Below are 17,978 nucleotides of genomic sequence, written 5' to 3' on the forward strand. Positions count from 1 at the left end.
TAGAATAGAATTAGAATAGAATAAGCATAGAATAGAATAGAATTAGAACAGAATAAGCATAGAATAAGCATAGAATAGAATAGAATTAGAATAGAATAAGCATAGAATAAGCATAGAATAGAATTAGAATAGAATAAGCATAGAATAAGCATAGAATAGAATAGAATTAGAATAGAATAAGCATAGAATAAGCATAGAATAGAATAGAATAGAATAGAATAGAATTAGAATAGAATAAGAATAGAATAGAATAGAATAGAATAGAATAGAATAGAATAAAATAAATAGCCTTAAAAAGTATAAAAAATAAATAAATAAATAAAAATCAATTATGATAATAATGTCATGTTTGTCAGTTCTTGAGCATTAAATGTTTGTTGTAAAGCTTGAACTACGCAGAGGTCATCTGTCTGCAGAACGCATGCTTTTACTTGGGATACTTCAAGAACAGATTACACCTTAATGTGATTAAAGGTTGAGATGCAAGACTTGTAATAAAGTGTTACGTAGTTGTATTTGCACATGAATAAAGGATCTGAGTACTTCCTCCACCACTCATCTAATACTGAATATTGAAAAGTGACACGTCATTATATACAGCCGAAATTCCAACAGTAATTGTCCTTTGCCACTAAAATGTTAAGCTTTGAAGGCTTTCTTTTGTGTGCTGGTTTTGTCACCATGGCAACTACAGGAACCACACCACCCCACAGTGATGAAATTATAAGATAGTTAACCACTCATACACCTTTTAATACTAGTTACCTGAGTCTCTTTTGATTTTAATCCATGTAGATACATTTGTTTTGATCATAAAGCTCTGCATTAACAGCCAAATGAGCTAAATCACAAAATAAAACAACCCAAAGGCATTTCTTAACAGACCATTACTGTATATCATATGAGTTAGTTGTTTCATCAAATGGATATAATGACATAAGATTGGGTGGAGCTCCAACCTCATCACCCACAGCCGTAAACACAAGGACGACCGGCCTCGCCACCGTCCTCGCTGCCTCGAAGGCTTCCAGCACAAAGCGGACACAAAGTATTCTATTACATTAATCAGTCAACCATTATCCCAACATTCTTTCAGCCTGGAACTACATTATCCACTTACATATACATAGTAGTTTTGTTTATTTTTTATCTTACTTTGCAGATTAATGTTTATTAATGATACAAAATACATTATTAAACATCAATGAATATCTTGTATGTATTGAATAAAATCTAATGTGTTGTTAGACCACCAAAGTATGACGATGAATTTGATGTACTTGCAAGATTCCTGTAAGTTTGGGGTTGTATCCATGACTGTCCTCATCAGAAATCACATCGTATAAGGTTGACTGTGTTGGCAGCTTTTTACAAGTAATATTTACTTTTACTGTTGGAATGGCGACCTCTAGTGGTCGTAGTAATAATTAAAGCAAAGTTGGAAGTTGAGATTTGGTATCAAGAGCAGCAAATCCTTCATGAGGATGAGTATCACCAGTGAAACTAAACCTAACCAAAATATATCCGTACAATGTGAGTCTGGTATGCCTGTCGCTGGTACGCTGCAATGGCTATGTTGTTTTGGGAACGTTGATACATTTTGTTTTTGGAGACACTGGCCATCAACCTGTGCAGTGGTTTTGATATGAGAATATGCTGCTGTATCCATGTGGTTGAATGCATTTTATAAAAGTCACGATGGATAAAAGCATCATCTACATAAATGTGGCGGTAAGCTTAGTTCAATATTGACCAGCTTCAACACATACTAATCCAGTGATGTAAAATGAATTATGATGATGACATTCTGCATACTTTAACACTTGTGTAAACTATATTAATAAAACCTCTCCTTCAGTACAATTTTGAATACAGTACTTGTCCTAGTAATAGTATTTGTTGTACTACTGAACTACTTTTACTTTTACCTGAGTAAACAGTCCTAACCTAATACCTCCTAATACCTCTGCCTTCGTGTGTGTCTGTGTGTGTGTGTGTGTGTGTGTGTGTGTGTTTCCAGCAGAGTAATTTACCTCCAGAGGAACGAGATGCTAATTAAGATGAATCCACCTCCAGCCGCTCCTGGCCCCGCCCCCACCTCTCTCTCACATTCATCAGTGTTATGCTAATGTTTGTGTGTGTGTGTGTAAAAATCACATCTCAGGCCACACAGATCACAGCTACCACCACCCCATCTGAGTCATAGTAATATATAGCATTTAATAACATTGCGTACACACACACTCACACAGAGAGAGCGAGAGAGAGAGAGAGAGAGAAAGAGAGAGAAAGAGAGAGAGAAGGAATCAATATCCATGATTTAATAATGCAATGTACTGATCCAACTGCTTTCACAGGCCTTATTCCTGGCCACAAGAGCATCGCCACGACAACAGGCACCAGAATAACAGATCTACTGCAAGTGTGCTAATTGAATGCGTGTGTGTGCGTGTGTGTTAGGACATACAATGAAGAAACGGGCAGGACATTCTTCATCTCTGGAATGATGAAGTAGGATTTAATAAACTAAAAAGCACACACATTCACACACATAAACTCACACACACGCAGATACCCTCAGCAGGTGAGCGTAGCTGAGTTGACACTTTGTCAGCACAGTGTAATTTGACATAATGAATGCAAGCATCGTTACTGCTGTTAATTGGCCAGACTAATTATACTCCGAGGACGTCATTAGAGGGAACCTGCCGCTCCAACTGTGTGTGTGTTTGTGTGTGTATGTGTGTGTGTGAGTGTGTTTACGAGTCAGGTCGGGGCAGACGGTGGGAAAAGTGCAGGAGGCTGGAAAAGAGACCTGGAGGTGGGTTGAGCTCAGGACCGCAGCTCAGGTGAGGAGGAGCAGTGCAGGTGGTCAGGGCTGATGGTGGGGGGGTGGGGGGAAGACAGGGGCAGAGGGGTGAGGAAGAGTCTAGTTTAAGCACCGCGGGAGGGGTGAGTTTAGATTTTAGGAGGGCATGAAGGTTTGAGGAGCGACAGCAGGGCGAGAACAGGGGAGGTTTAAAAGTTTGCGCTGTCGGGTCAGAACAGGAAAAGTTCTGTCTCCGGTTGTGAACACACTGCACAGCCAGTCAATTCAAAATTAATTACTTTTTGTTGTGGAGGTGTAGAAATTAAAGGTTGAGTGAGCACGAGCACTTCTAAGTTATGATTACTTTGTTCCAGGGATGCATAACATTAAAATCTTTACCGCTAAACAATAATGTTCATGTCTTTTGACCCATAAAAAACACAACCACTTCATTCATTGTAATATTCCTTTATGGTCGGTAACAGTGATGTTTGATGCAGATGTAAAATGTATGAACTGCTTCATTACTGTAGCGCTGAACACTGTTTCCAAATGTGTACACTCACTGAAGCAGATGAGCAAAAATTACTTCAAGCTACTACAAAGAAATACATTTTTTTGATGTTGCAACCCCATGGACGCAAGATTCAATGGTGAAACAAAGACAACTTTGATGCCACCAGACTACAGAGCAGCTTCTTCCCTCAGGCTGTGAGACTCAAAAGGCTCAAATCATCCTCAGCACTCCACCATAATCATAGATTTAATCTTATGACTTATCCAACCCCGATGAGTACAAATCCTACCTGGTAACAGGCATTAATTATGACTCTAAAAATAGCCAATCTTCTCACTGATGATCTTGTTTGCTTATATGAGTCATACAGAGGTCATTTAGAGGCATCAGTATTAAATTGAGGTTGTTTCATAACCGTCAAAAGTTCATTTAGCATCTTAAAATTTAGAAAAAAGATGTAACATCTATCTTGTTTGTTCTTGCATATTAAGTAGCCTAGAGCTAGATTTTAGACTCAGCCTCCTCGTGTCAATTGTTTTCTTTTTAAATCAATCATATCTGAGATCAGGGAAAGCAACGTAAAGTGTTAGCCTCACTGCATGCAGTTAGCCAAAAGGGTATCAGTTTGTATAAGTTGTCAGTCAGTCTGACAGGCCGTAATGTCGAGTATAGGTCACAGTTTGTCGGTTAATAACAGAAGCAGCTCATCAACAGTTCAGACTAGTCTCTCCTGTTGTTTCCCAACTGCTGGTAACAGCCCAGACTCAAACCAACAGCCAACTGCCTTTATCTGACTACTCTGTTGCCTCTCGTCTGACCTGTTCGGCAGAAAAGTTGCATTGAAACATACCTCCTCGACTGCTGCCAGTTACACAGTAGCATGTACGTTCTGCGCTTGCACAAGATCTGTTGGCGCTAGTCTAGTGCCAGTAATCCAAAACATGAAAACGGGAAAAGACGGAACAGAGTGCATCGAAATACAAAGCACACACCATAGAGTTCCAACGGTCGGCCCGGTGTGTTTCAGGCTTTACATGCCTATTCTGTCCTCTTAGAAGAATTTCCTTTGTGAGTTGAGGAAAGAAAAAGTTATTCCAATCAGCAGGACATAAGAAGTAATAAGTAATGGATTACTTTTCTTAAGGTGGACTTATTGCATTCGTTATAAACCATATTGCTTCCTTCAAATAAAAACCCTCACTGCTAAAAGCTTGAATACTATTTATGAATGAAACTCCACTGACCAAACAACAAGCATCAGCGGCAGATTCACTTAGTCGGCCATTACTGCCGAGCAGTTTGAGCAAATTCTGAGAAACAATCTCATCTCGCAGTCCGCAGACAGAGAGGGGAGGAGGGTGTGAGTCTGCAACGGGTAAAGCATGTAATTTCCTAATTCTGATCTTGCAAGACAATCCGTCCTTATCAGTGTCTGATTCCCACATTGGAGGAAAAGTAGACGGAGAAGCTGCAGGCCATCACACACACACACACACACACACACACACACACACACACACACTACAGAGAAGACAGAGGCATGAAATTACATAAAGGAAAGGGATACAGATAGAAAGACTGAGAGACTAGTGAGAGAACAAACAGGCCTATCAAACGACCACAGACCTAGATAACAAGATAAGGCCTAATCAATCAATCCTTGCACACGGAGAGAGATTGCGCTAAGTGGCTCATGAGTCCTGCTGTAAATTAAATCTGCACACTCCTTCAAGTAAGACAGAAAGGAGAGAGTGAGAGTTGGAGAGAGAAAGAGAAAGAGAGAGGGGGGATAATAGAGGGTAATTTCATCAGCGTGGCCCATGATGAAGCTTTTACACGGTGGTTTGAGAGGCCAAACTAAAAGGCTGGAGGTTTGGTGATATTGAATATGAGTGGTGTGTCATGATTCGATTTGTAAAACGATAGCCAGGAATTGGATTGTAGCGTCTAATGCGGATATCTGAAAGGGTGTCAGACCTTAAGGGTTCGGTGTGTTTGAGTGTGTGTGTGTGTGTGTGTGTGTGTGTGTCTTGAAATTTTCCTCCTGTGCAGGGGAAGCCTAACACTCTGTGATTCACTTTAATTCACTCACTCCGGCATCATCCATCCTCATCACGGCTGTGCGTCCTCTGTGTCTGTGTGTTGTTTTAGCTTACAGAGATTAACCATCAGCAGGCTGCTAAAACAAAAAAATACTTAGGGGGGGAATAAAGCAAAACAGCAGAACCAGAAAAAAAAGGGGGATGGAAGCCAAAAAAAGAAATGAATGCAGATCTGCGTTTTGGTGAAACAGCGGTGCCAGTGTTCCTCTGAATGATGAATCACTTTCTTGGTTTTCTGTCTTCAGGCCACAGTGCCAAAGTGTGTGTTTCATTTGGCGGAGCCTCACATTTTGGTTAATGGAAAACTGTCCTCTGAAGGCAATAATTAAGACTATTCAAATGTTTACTCTAACATCTACTCTATTTGTGTGAGCCAGCTCTCAGTATTTATCCAGAGAAAATAGTGAGTCAGCGAAACACAGTACCAAACATTAGAGACTGATGGTCCTGATGATGGACACATTGAGCCCAAGTGTTAGTTGACTCTGTCTCGTCTTGTACAGGTGACTCACACTGCAAGTGGAGAAACTATTTTTAAGGTCAGCTCTGCAGGGTTTTAAAGCATCTCTACCAGCTCACTGTTTTGGTTTTACCCAGAACATTACTGTTTTGCTTCAGTCTCACTGCTCGCAGGCAACAGTTTCAACAATAAAGCTCTGATAGACCCAATGAATGTGTGTTTTGCAGAAGCCATCATTGCCAGATGTACCATAATGATCATATTTGTAAAATAATGACCCCTGTACAATCTACGCACATTAATGCCAAAAACGCCATAATGATAATTTAACCATTGTTTGACACCTCTATTGGTAGGTGGTTTAAATTGATGCCATCCTGTTTTCACTCACTTCCTGTCATGATCAGCAAAATATTGATCCATGGCCTCACATCGCCTCTTTCTAGCCAATCATTCTTGGTGTAGGCTATGATCATGAACGTGATTCACCAGCAGGGCTGTCGTTCTCCTCTCCTGGACTTTCTCAAAGTCTACTGGGTTCAAGTCAAGCTACTTTGAATGCACCAGTAAGCCTAGTAAAATTACACATTTATTTATTCAGTCTCCACAAAATATGATAATTTTAAGCCTCTGGTATGATAGCTTAACATTACCCATCTGAAAAATGCTGGTGGAGACCAAAACAGAGCTACAAGCCCTGTGGCCAGAAACGTAACACCAACTAAGCATGAAAATGAGGTTTATCGCCAAATAGGGTGATTTGTTTACATTTACAAGTCCTGCAAAAGTCAAAAATCCCAAATAGAAAATAAAATCCACAATAAGAATATGTAAAATATATCAAATAAAATTAGATTTAGTGTTTACATCAAAAAATAAACTTGGAATGTGCTTATTTACATTTTAATTATACAATATAGTTAATCAGTACTAGTCTCTGCTGTGTTTACTCTACTATATTTAGTACAACAGTACTTTTGGAAATCACTCCTGAGAAAATACTCTGGCTTTTGTAGATGAAGGATCTCAGTCCTACAGATCATGTTATATCGTAGACCTTGTTTAAAAGCACAGAGTTTAAAGCCTGCAACTCCCGTTCAGTTATTTAGAACTAAAGAAGCCTGAGAGGATGGGAGGTGGAACGTCTTCAAGAACACTGAAAGTCCAGTTGCCTACGATACAGCACTACAGTTCTGTTTATTGTCCCCCCCCCAACAGTGAAATAAAATATCTGCCCTTTCTCCAACAGTGAAAACAAGTCATGTCAAGTCTTCCCTCTGCCCAACATGACCTCACAGACACCCACACAACAGACACAAACACACACAAACTCAGCATGAAGCCATAAGGCATACGTACGACCAACAAATCTTAATTATAAAAAGGGAACAGTGACGCAAAGACCTCACACAAACACACACACACACACACACACACACACCAATAAAGTTGTCTGAGTGTTGTTTGGCAGGGACAGCGGGCGGGAGATTCATGATTTTTAATATGCAGAGCAACTGAAAAGTGGAAAACCAGACACTTGCACACACACACACTCACACACCTACATCACAGTGAGACATCAGTTTCAGAGCTCCACACAGTCACATGAACTATATGAAGATGTTTTTCTCTTCATATGGTGACAGACAGCAGCCGCTAACACACAACAGATCGCTCCCAGCAGAGAACACAGAGCCCTCACATCATTAACACCTCCTGCTGCGTACCGCTGGGCTTCAACCGTCTGGGGACGCCAAGCCAAGAGAGGGAAGGAACAAGAGACGAACACTTAGGACACGGAAGAGAAGGTGCTATAAATGTGTGTATTGACGTCCCCGTATGTGTGTGTATGTGTGTGTGTGTGCTCTGTCTATCTCCCAAATGCCTCGACTCATCTGCTAATTAGTCAGGAGCAATTAAGTACGCTTAAACTAACCGCACACAAAGGCAGCCCTGAACACACATCCAGGTAAACAAATAATCACAAACACGACGAATTACTCTTTAACTGTATCGGTTAATAAAAGCAAAAAAAAAAAAAGGGGAGTCATCAAACAGAAATGGAAGACGGGAATAATTGGCTGTGAGGAGGAGAGGCAGACAGAGACGAAGAAAAAAGAGTAATAAGGAGTGGAGAAAAAAGGAGGAGAAAGAGATAATCATAAGTCCCAGTGGACAGATTGAAGCAGAATGGATTCTATCACATGCTATCTCTCATTTATATGCTAATTCACACTATTAACAGAGTGACAGAGAGAGAGCAAGAGAGAGTCTAATGAATACATACTGATTGCTGTTTGTTCATTCATTAGTTTGTGTTTTTTAAAGAAATATTGTAGAGAGCGACCAGCCAGCTGCTACCAGAGACAAACTGTGTCTCATATCGTCTTGAAGTCGGCCGAGGAACCAAAAAAGAAAAGTGGATGTTTGAAATGAAATGGAAAAAAATATGTGAAATAAAGCCAGAAAGGGAGATGTTATCAATGTAATTCAATTTGGATTAACGCTGCAAATCATCTCCTTTCATCCCTCCTCCCTCGCTCCCCTCCTTCACTTTTGTTCCTTTATGATACTGATAGCCACTTGAGTGCTTCTCTCATTTTCTGCTTTAAGCTTTTGCTTCTGGTCTCAATTCAGCTCAATTAACAATAAATATGAGCTCACATGTGCATACATACACAGTGTCAGTGTACTTCACTGACCTTCAAAAGCACATAAGATAAAAAAGCTGGTGCTGAGGTGCCACAGTGAACACACACAGGTACCAGGAGAGTTTCATTACTCACAGTCAAATTATTATTATGGTAATCTGATTTTTTTTTTTTACTCGTTCAAACAAAATTGTTTTGTGTTACTTTTGGATCTGCATAACTTTATTCTATTTTTATTTCAAATTTTAATTGGAGGGTAAACCTCTTGAGATGTGCCATCTCATTTTACGAGGGGGACCTCAGGCACACGACATAAAAGTTAATAAGTATTTAAACAAACGAAAAGAAAAGAAACAAAAAACTGCCACTAAACAAAGAACATAACATCCACAAAAAGGTTCACATAAGGCTCAGCCACCATCCCTAACACCCACATCAGTTACCTGTTATGTTCCAGCTATTTTAAACAGAGAAAAGCCAATTTACACAGTTAAGAGATGAGAATTCACAGAATTTACTTCACTCGTAAAAGATCGTTTTTACCTCCCGAAGGACGGACAAAACTCAAATCTGCTCCCTTCTTTAACACATTAAATGTTTTAAATGTTTTGTAGGATTTGGTGACGTCTAGTGGTGAGGTTGCAGATTGCAACCAACTGAACAACCTTCTTCTCACCCTCATCTTCGGAGGCAGCTAAAAAAGTCCCGCTCTAGAACCAGTGTTTGGTTTGTCCGTTCTGGGCTACTGTAGAAACTTGGTGGAGCTACATGGTGGACTCTGTAGAAGAAGGCCAGCTCCCTCTGTAGATATAAAAGACTCATTCTAAGGTAACAATAATATAACAAGTTTTAGTTTGTGATCAAATACTAATGAAAACATAAAATGATTACTAAACCGACTAAATGATCCTAAATTCTTCACAGTGGACCTTAAAGAAAAGTACAGTACAGTTTCTATTGGCTCTTCATCAGGTTTGGGCCAAAGTAGAAATTTATCGCAGGTCCTGAAAACATACTTGGCTTACCACCAATTTGGTCCTTCATGAACCAAAAATTTCTGCCAAAGCAGGAACCAATTTTTTGTTCTTTAACATCTGATTTCAGAACACTTTTCTTTAGATTTGATACATTTGATTTGGGTTGTTTTTGACATATTTGTTTTATAAGTAAAGTCACTGCCATGACTCAGGCAGAAAATAACGTTTTTTTTGTTTTAAATAATTTGCGTTACATTTAGTTGACATTTCTCTGACTTCTTTCCGTCACTCTGACATCTCATCATATCATATATTGGAATTTGTCTTGACAGGTGACCAGATTAAATTAAATAAGGTGATCAAAAATATGGATATCTCTGGGTTTGGACATTGACATTCTGATAATGTAAGTACACGTTTTCAAACATATTGATGCAGATGTGTCACATATTGTATCTTTACACAGAGTCCAAAAAAAGCCAAAGATTCTGTTACAGCAAGAAAAATCTGTGCTTCTCATCACTTCGTAAGGGCAGGTCGCTTTTCCGCATAAATAATTTTAAAAGGAACTTTATTTGATCCTTCAATGTTGGCGCTGCAAATGTGAGGGGAAAATAAAAAATGTGATATATGGTGTTTGTGACTCATTGACCACAAATCCTCTCTGTCTGTTACTCTACATTACTCATACAGAGGAACACACACACACACACACACACACCGATCATTACTCTCCTGTCTTGTCACAGACACTTTAAGAAACACAAAGAGGGGGACCTCAACCAAAATCCTGAGATGATTTTCCCGCCTGTCACCACCACTAAGGTGTGTGTACGCTCTACTGAGTGTGTGTGTGCGTGTGTGTGTGTGTGTGTGTGTGTGTGTGTGTGTGTGTGTGTGTGTGTGTGTGTGTGTTATTGCAAGCAGAGAGACCACATGCAAAGGGTTTCCACGGGCGACATCCAGAGGTTCTTGAGGGGGTCCCCGGGGCCGTGATCACTTTTCCAGTGCTGTCATCACAAAGACGCACTTATACTCAGACAGCACTCTTTGTCAAAACACAGCGACGGGGCTCAAAAAACTCACAAAAACAAAACCAGTAAGCTCACTGTCAATCGTTTTGTTCCACTCTCTGTGTGCATGCGTGCAGCGACGCATCATACGAACATCAAAAATCACTTTGCTATGGACTCCGCACACATCAACCCTCTCATCCTTCATGCAAATTCTGTCCTCGCTCTGAAATCTGTCATCACTTCTACACGTTTCTCACTGTTTTGTCTGAGCAGAACATATTGTGCTGCAAAGGATTCTTATCCGAGGACAGAATAAATATTTGCAAGTTGTGTGTGGTTTTTTTTTTTAATAAAGCAGCCGACAGAATAAGGTTACAGCGCTTTAAACTTCCTCATGTGGTTCATTTTATGACCTCTCACTGGGTTATAAGAACCTCGTGAAATCCATCAAAACAGACCGAGGGTGAGGAAGTCACACTCCGTCGTAATCATACAAAAACAACATTAGAGGGCATATTTCTACAGAAGCTGAGAGTGGCAATTATTTTTTTAATAACATTATCTCCAGATCATGAGTGAATTATTTATCTCGAGATAACAAAGCTTGTTTTCTCCGCAAAAATTGATTAATTTCTTGTTATCTTGAGAAAACAAAAGGCGGATTTTTCACGATAACGATTTGGTTTTCTCAAGATCACATGGACAATTTGAAAAATGAGCGTCAGGCTCATTTAATCACACCTGATTTCTGCCTAGAAGATAACTATCATGACAATAACGTGTACACCTTGATCTGACATTTTCAGGTTAAATCAGTTGCTGCAGTTGTCAAGGCGCCATCTATCCATGCTGGCATGGCGCTCCTGATCTGGGAGTTACAGTCATAGAAGTTATAAGAGGGAATAACTTTTTGTTTTCTTCTGATAACAGGTCTTTATCTCTCTTTCTCTCTCTCCCGTTGTGCAAGATAATTAAATAATTAACCTAAAAATCTAAAGATTTCACATCCACAGATATATAGAAAGAGATCATTAACTCCAGCAATATCTAGACTGTAATATTAAATATACACCTTTCTCCCAGAAGAGCATCAGTGAGGTCTAACACTGATGATGGGCGATGCGGGCCGGCTCAGTCCCTGTTGCAGTTCACCCTTAAGGGTTGAATAGGGTTGAGATCAGGACACTGTGCAGGCTGGTCAAGTTGTTCCACAGCAAACTGGGAAAATCTTCTATTAATGGACTTCAGTTGTTGCTCTGGGGAGCTTTGTCATGTTGAAACAGGAAAGGAACCTTCTCAAATTGCTTGAACAGGGGTATGATATAACATCACAGCATTTCAGGGAATTTCTGCAATAATTATGTTCTTGATGTTGTGACAAAATAGTGCAAAATATTTCTGGTCAAACTCACAATAGCTTTTGAGCTCTCCTTGTATGCAACCGAGTGCTTCTGCTTGAAGTGATAGATTAAGTTTGTTGTCTTGTTCCCTTCTGTTGTTACAGTGTTCATGCACTCCTGAACATATTACAGTGGTTTTAACGTACATCTGATCTTCGGTAACTAAACCACTACTGCCTTTTTTACCATTAAATACCAATATTAACATGAACGATACCATATGGCACACCCAGCCACGCATTAAGAATGCAGAGGCCACTGGGCATAAAAATCTAGGGAGGCCCCTGGCTCACCACACACACACACACACACACACACACACAGAGAGAGAAACAATCCAGAGACTACTATCTTATGGAAACACCTGTAACCTAAACAGGATTTACACTGACAGGCGGCAGCCTCTGATCACAACCTGAAGCACAGCATCACCTGTAGATACCTTCTATCATACAGGATTTACACCACATGAAGGCAACGATACTTTCCTGGATCAGTGACAACAACATCAACACATTAGCCCACAGAGTGTAGCTCAACAAGCACATACTCCTCTCACATCTACAGCTAATGTGCAGTTAGATTTTTTTTTTATGAACTCAATGTTTTTGTGTCTAAGTGACTAATGGAGACAACATATTTGTAAAATTGGTCTAAACTGGCCACAATGTAACACAGCACCATCAAAATACGCCATTTAATTATACATTACTATGATTATTAATGATTATCTTGATAAAATAATCAAAAGCATCCCTAAAGAGACAGACTTTTTATGAAGAATAGCAGCCAACACATAGCAGCCAAATGCACCAGGCAACAGACTGACAACCACTTCATTTACACCAGACAAAAACAAAATAAAACTCAACCTTAGTTTGTTTTCACTGTTCAAACCATCTCTAATTGAGTCTTATTTGGTCGAACTAAACTCTTAATTCACCATGTTGGGTGTGAAATTTCAGGAGAGAGGCTATAATTTCTTTAACTGGCCATGTCAATTGAGTTTTTCTGGTTAGCTAAAACGAGCAATTAGTCTTGTAATTGGACTAAGAGGTTGAAATAGCTAGCTAAACGTGTGTTTGGAATACAGGGTCAAAAGTAAAAGACATAAACAGGTAGCCTACCAGCCAGAGGGTGTCAGTCATCCCCTCGCTGTCGGTTGGGACCTCCTCCAAGGTGCCTGGCTCAAGAGCTCCTCATCCTGGTGGACTGCTTTGCCTCCTTGACAGAGAGACGACATCTTGGAAATGTTGAAATGGCGGATATGAGCCTGTTGTTCGTTGTTTTGCTCCCTCTGCTGTCCTTTTCTGATTTAACTTTCCGTTTTACTGCTCCAACACTTTTAGTCTCTGTGTTATGTGTTTGTATGTTTAATGCTAATGTAACGGTTTTCTTCTTGGCACTTAAAAAACCGTTAAAAATTTGGTTGGGTTTTGGAATCCGGGGTCGAAGCTGCTCGAGAGCGCCACGCTTTTAATATAAATATTCTGTAGTGGCCAAACTGTGTAATTACATCGTTGCGTGACGCACTGGCGCCGAAAAATGCTTTTCCCCATTAAATTAAAACGGTGGGTAATTTTTTTTTTGGGCGTCTCAACCCCGTTTCACTCTCGTTATTTGAGCCATTTGGTAATAAATAATATGATCTCGTTTTAAGTTAGCCGGGCGCTAAACCGGAAGTTAGCCGGCTCGGTCGGCGGAAGTGCCCACAACACGGAAGTGCCTGTGCAGCTTTCATCGTTGTGAATGGGGCTCCCTCTCCATCGCTGTGTCCAGCTTCCAGTGTAACGTCCTCGGCTGAGCACAGTCCCTCCACATCGGCGGTGTGAGGAGAGGGAGAAGGACAACAATCCGCCTCCATTTTGTGACTTCGAGACGGCTGAGTGAGGAAGAAGAAGATGAGTTCTCCAAAGGTAACTGCTTAAAGTCTGTTTAACTGAAAACCGCGGTGAAGTTAGTTTTTTGTTGGATATCGAGCGGCGCAGCCATGACGTATTGTCGCAGGCCAACCCGGAAGTTAGCATCGCCCTGGTTCCCTCCTGAGGGATTTCTCCAATCTCCAATTTCGAATATCGCCGAAAATGATCTCTGTGGCAAACATAGCTAAATGATACTTACACACTTTGTTCGACAAGATGATCTTCACAGATGAACACCACGTCTGTGATTTTCGGATCTTAAATTAAATTGCTAGAAGTAAAAAGCTATTGACAGACTATGAAGAGACTACATTGCGGTCGCATGATTTGAATGTCATCACCATCAAGCTTCTTACCGCACAATACTATACACGTTTCTATAAACTGATCAGAAATGTCTAATATATAAAATGCAGTGGTGACATTTCAGAGGCAATGGTATGTTTTTTCAGTAACCTACTCTCTGAAATAGAAAAGTAATTTAAGTGCCAACCAGTTAAATAATTTGATTCTAGAGACAATCTATCATGAGTCATATGTCCAGTAACATTGCACATCACATGTCTGTCAGATTCTTTATGTTTTATTTCTGCAGCATCTTGCTGTACAGCTTATAAATCTGGAAAATATAATATTTTTGGATGTAATGATGATAAATAATGAATATTATACGCATATTAAATACTGTTTATCAGGGGTTGACTGATATGGTTTCATCAGGGTCAATACCGATATTAGACAGCGAGGATATTTAAAGACGATATTTGGGAACAATGTTCATTTGCAGTAAAAACTCAATCAACCAGTGATGGAGCAAACAGAAGTACAATTTTCACTTGAGAATTTCTATTTGTTGCTACTTTATACTTCCACTACATTTATTACACAAGTCACTAGTTTCTTTGCAGACTTAGATAATTTAGTGCTTATAGGCTATTAATTGTAATGTGTTACCAGTCAGATAATATCTTTTGTGGGACATTTGACAGTTTGAGTTTATTTAATCGGCATTCTGATGTGAAAATTAGTGATACCAATATTCAGAAAAATGCTGAACATCAGCACTGATGATGGTAGGTAGGTTTTGAAGCTAACTCTCAACTTTTCAGAAATGCGCTGCTGATATCACCGTCACTCTTTGTCTTTTTCCTGGTCTAAGCAATAATAAACCCTATTTTTCATGTCATGCCCCCACATCCCCCTTGTTCTGATGCCCCATGTCAAATAAAAAAACAAATGGTTGGTAAATTACATCGGGGCTGTGTTGATCATACAGAGACGGTTGTGATATAGCTGTCATAGAGCTCCTGAGCGCACAGACAGAGATTTTCTGGCTAAAGAAAATGCTGTGTGGAAACGATCCACATTATGTTCCATATATATGCTCTGAATGTAATTTTTGGTTACATAGCTAGATACTTCACTCACTCTCTCCTTCTCTGTGTGTGTCTGTCTTCTGTCAAGAAACAGGGAATAGGACCGGAGCCTAAACTCCACAACTGTCCGTTCTGTGACAAACTCCTTGCATCATCGGGATCTTTAAAGATCCATCAGAGACTTCACACCGGAGAGAGGCCATACAGCTGTGATCTTTGTGAGAAAGCCTTCACTTCATCAGGAGAGCTAGCAAACCACAGACGTGTTCACACTGGAGAGAAACCGTACCGGTGTGAGCTGTGTGGGAAAGCATTCACTACTTCAACTCGTTTATGCAGTCATCGACGCGTTCACACTGGGGAGAAACCGCACTTGTGTGAGCTCTGTGACAGAGCCTTTACATCATCAAGTGAACTGAAAGTCCACCGCCGTGCTCACACAGGAGAGAAACCATACATTTGTGAGTTTTGTGAGAAAGCTTTCACAACATCAGGCATACTGAAAGTCCACCGCCGTGTCCATACTGGAGAGAAACCGTACAGCTGTGACCGCTGTGACAAAGTTTTCTCACAGTTATCTTCATTAATCAGCCATCAACGTGGTCACACTGGAGAGAAACCATACTGGTGCGACCAGTGTGGGAAAGCTTTCGCTAACGGAGACGCTCTAACTGTCCACCAACGTATCCATACTGGAGAGAGACCGTTCTGTTGTGACTACTGTCAGAAAACGTTTACGTCTTCAGGTGATCTAAAAAAGCACCGGCGTATTCACACCGGAGAGAGACCTTACCGATGTGACCTGTGTGAGAGAACTTTTGTACATCTTTATTCGCTTAAAGTTCACAAATGCACCCACGCTAAATTGCTGTGAACATTTTTCAGAGCTAAGCTAGCTGTTTCCTGCCTCTTCACCATGCTGTGATAGCTGTTGTCATAATGTCAGCGTCATTACAAACTGAGAGATGGTCAACAGGAACATTATTTATTAAAAGGTGCAATATGTAAGAATCTAAGTAAAAAAAAAAATCAAAGAATAACTTAAATTAATTAACACAATGTGAAGAAACAAGGAATATCACAAAGAAGTTTGTGTACTGTATTGCAGATACAGTATTTCTACTAAAGTTAACATGCTAACTTAATAGCCCCGGCCCGCCTACCCTCAAGCCTGAAACACACCGGGCCAACCATTGGCCCCAAATCTCGACCCAAAAAGAATGGCTGCAAAGATTCCCAAAAGCCACAAGCCAAGTCCGTTGTTTACCATTGCAATGGTATGTATATACATTTGGGTATTTTTGGTTATCTTTTACCTTATATGTGGTCAATTTATTTTACTTTGAAGACTTTTTGGCTCCATGTATCAACTAAAAACACAATAAGACCAAAGAACATATGCTGTGTGTTTCCTCTGTGGCCTCAGATAGTTGGAGCCTGGATGATGGTTGATGCCACTTTTTTGAATTGTTCTTGAGAACATAACATTTTTAATTCATTAATTATGTCAGCAGTAACTCATTTACAATTTAATTGTGCCTTCATTCAGTCATCCATTCTTATATGTGTGTATATACTTGGTGGTGTTTGTTCATCCATGTCCCTTTAGTAGTTTAATAAATATCTTGGAGTAAGTCGTTGTATGTGTGTTTTCCTTTATAACAAAGATGGAGGTCAATGTAATCGGAATTTGCAACTTTCAGATACATCACTGATTGATTAGATGGGATTTATAAAAAGATAAAATAAAATCATTCAATTATTAGTGGAAGTTCGTACCAGTTTGTATTAATTTTCCTTTTGCTGGTAAAATTTGGTTCTGTTTGATTCATGTGTAGCTGTGGGTTGGTTGTGCTGCCCCAAAATGGACTTTAGAAACAATGGATTTAAGTATGATAACATATCAGGAAGTGGGGGAGAGTGATGTCACGATTTTAAGCTGTGATCGACCATGAAGGTGTCCACACTCTACTCTTCAATGACGAATCATAATGATTGCAGTATTTGATGTCCTCTTGTCGTACCTCTGTTTCCAGACTTCGTATTACCTCTTAGACATGTAGATCCACGCAACACGAACAAACTAATCGAGCTAGATTTCAATGCTGATTGGACGAATTACTTCCTGTGGCTCGTCTTCACGGTGGCTATGGCTCAGGGGTGGAGCCAGCGTCTTGTCATTGGAGGGTCGCTGGTTTGTTTCCCCTGGTCTGCGTATCAAAGTGTCCTTGGGCAAGACACTGAACCCTGAACTGTTCCTGATGTGCTCGTTGGCACCTTGCATGGCAGCCAACACCATCAGTGTATGAATGTATGTATGAATTACTGTAAGTGGCTTTGGACACGAGCATCTGATAAATGTAAATAATGCAGTGTGAGTCTTATCCAGCGGCATAGCAGTAACCAAAAATGAAAAATCTTTAATCTAACTCGTGCTGCTTCTTAATTCAGGGTCTGCATCCTTCGGAGGAGCATTTGAAGGCCAATTACGTCACAACGCAGCCCACAAATGCTCCTTCTTTTCCCTGTTTTTGGAGGACGCACAGCCACTGTCCTTCGCGGCCTCACATATCCCAAGATTCTTTGCGCTCTCGAAAAAGAAGAAAGAAAGAGAGAAAATGGCGACATCATGTGGCGTAGATGGTCACTTTTGCGGGCCTGGGCGGCAGAAATCGTGATATAAGGGTAAAACATCTGGTGACGCAACCAGGAAATGCTCCAAAGACTAGATTTAACAACGGCTGACGT

General features: G+C 40.2%; 1 protein-coding gene and 1 long non-coding RNA gene across 3 annotated transcripts in view; one reads left to right on the forward strand and one right to left on the reverse strand.

The window, feature by feature from the left end:
* Positions 1-13,687, reverse strand: part of LOC115585068 (uncharacterized) — a 120,597-nt gene extending 106,910 nt beyond the window's left edge. For both annotated transcript variants that reach the window (XR_003984658.1, XR_003984660.1), the window contains exon 1: positions 13,060-13,687. This is a non-coding gene — a long non-coding RNA (uncharacterized LOC115585068). The remainder of the gene's footprint in view (positions 1-13,059) is intronic.
* LOC115585038 (zinc finger protein 525-like) lies at positions 13,624-16,864 on the forward strand. Its single transcript, XM_030423068.1, has 2 exons — positions 13,624-13,848; positions 15,319-16,864. Exons 1-2 carry the CDS (start codon positions 13,834-13,836, stop codon positions 16,102-16,104), a joined length of 801 nt encoding a protein of 266 aa, XP_030278928.1. The 5' UTR covers positions 13,624-13,833; the 3' UTR covers positions 16,105-16,864.
* The last annotated feature ends 1,114 nt before the right edge of the window (positions 16,865-17,978 follow it).

The sequence above is a fragment of the Sparus aurata genome, chromosome 1, assembly GCF_900880675.1.
Source record: "Sparus aurata chromosome 1, fSpaAur1.1, whole genome shotgun sequence".
Classification (NCBI taxonomy): Eukaryota; Metazoa; Chordata; class Actinopteri; order Spariformes; family Sparidae; genus Sparus; species Sparus aurata.